This window comes from Penaeus monodon, chromosome 23 (genome assembly GCF_015228065.2).
Source record: "Penaeus monodon isolate SGIC_2016 chromosome 23, NSTDA_Pmon_1, whole genome shotgun sequence".
NCBI classification, from domain to species: domain Eukaryota; kingdom Metazoa; phylum Arthropoda; class Malacostraca; order Decapoda; family Penaeidae; genus Penaeus; species Penaeus monodon.
In genome coordinates, this window is record NC_051408.1 from 15,183,361 (window position 1) to 15,184,007 (window position 647).

At 37.4% G+C, this 647-nt stretch overlaps 1 protein-coding gene across 1 annotated transcript in view; it reads right to left on the minus strand.

The window, feature by feature from the left end:
- LOC119587813 (cryptochrome-2-like) overlaps positions 1–647 on the minus strand; it is a gene marked incomplete at its 5' end in the record, with an annotated part of 8,629 nt that overhangs the window by 2,919 nt on the left and 5,063 nt on the right. The window contains 1 exon segment of the mRNA XM_037936513.1: positions 104–285. Within this exon segment, the coding sequence (XP_037792441.1) occupies positions 104–285 (182 nt within the window).

Here is a 647-nt window from a genome sequence, read left to right on the forward strand (position 1 = left end):
AGTATCCTTGCATTTCTGCAGATGCCATTTGATTTACTATAACACATTACAACAAGCTTCTAACAGCAACCACATTCCCCATGAACTTCCACAAATCATTTACCTGCTTGATAGGCTTGTCCCATGCGCTTCAGATTCTCCTCCCGGGCCTTCTGATGGTCAACAATGGGCCTTGGATAGTCTTGGCCTATGATGCAACCTGCTGCCTTCTGAACACTGAGGGGTGCTTTCCAAGGCTCGTAGATATAGTTGTCAGGGAACTTTTTCAACTTTGGTATGTATTTTCTGTGTGGAAGAATTGAATAAAAGTATTCAATTATCATGATTAATGTCAGCAAAAAATAACTTTTATATCACAAAAAGCAAAAAAATAAAATATCAATGACAACAGAGATTAAAAGATATGAGAAAAAATATCTGAGAAAGAAAACACAAGTGTCCCCTTTCAAATTTGAAGACATCACATACATTCTCATTGAAGTTACATAAATATTTCTCATGAAGCTAACCTCCATCCCCTAGAAGGCATAAGAAGGAACAAAAGGGAACAGCAGAGGACATGAGAATAAATGGAGGAGGAGTCATTATATATGGATGTGGATGAGGAAGATTAACCACATGCCCCCAAGGAAAATGTATAAAAAATG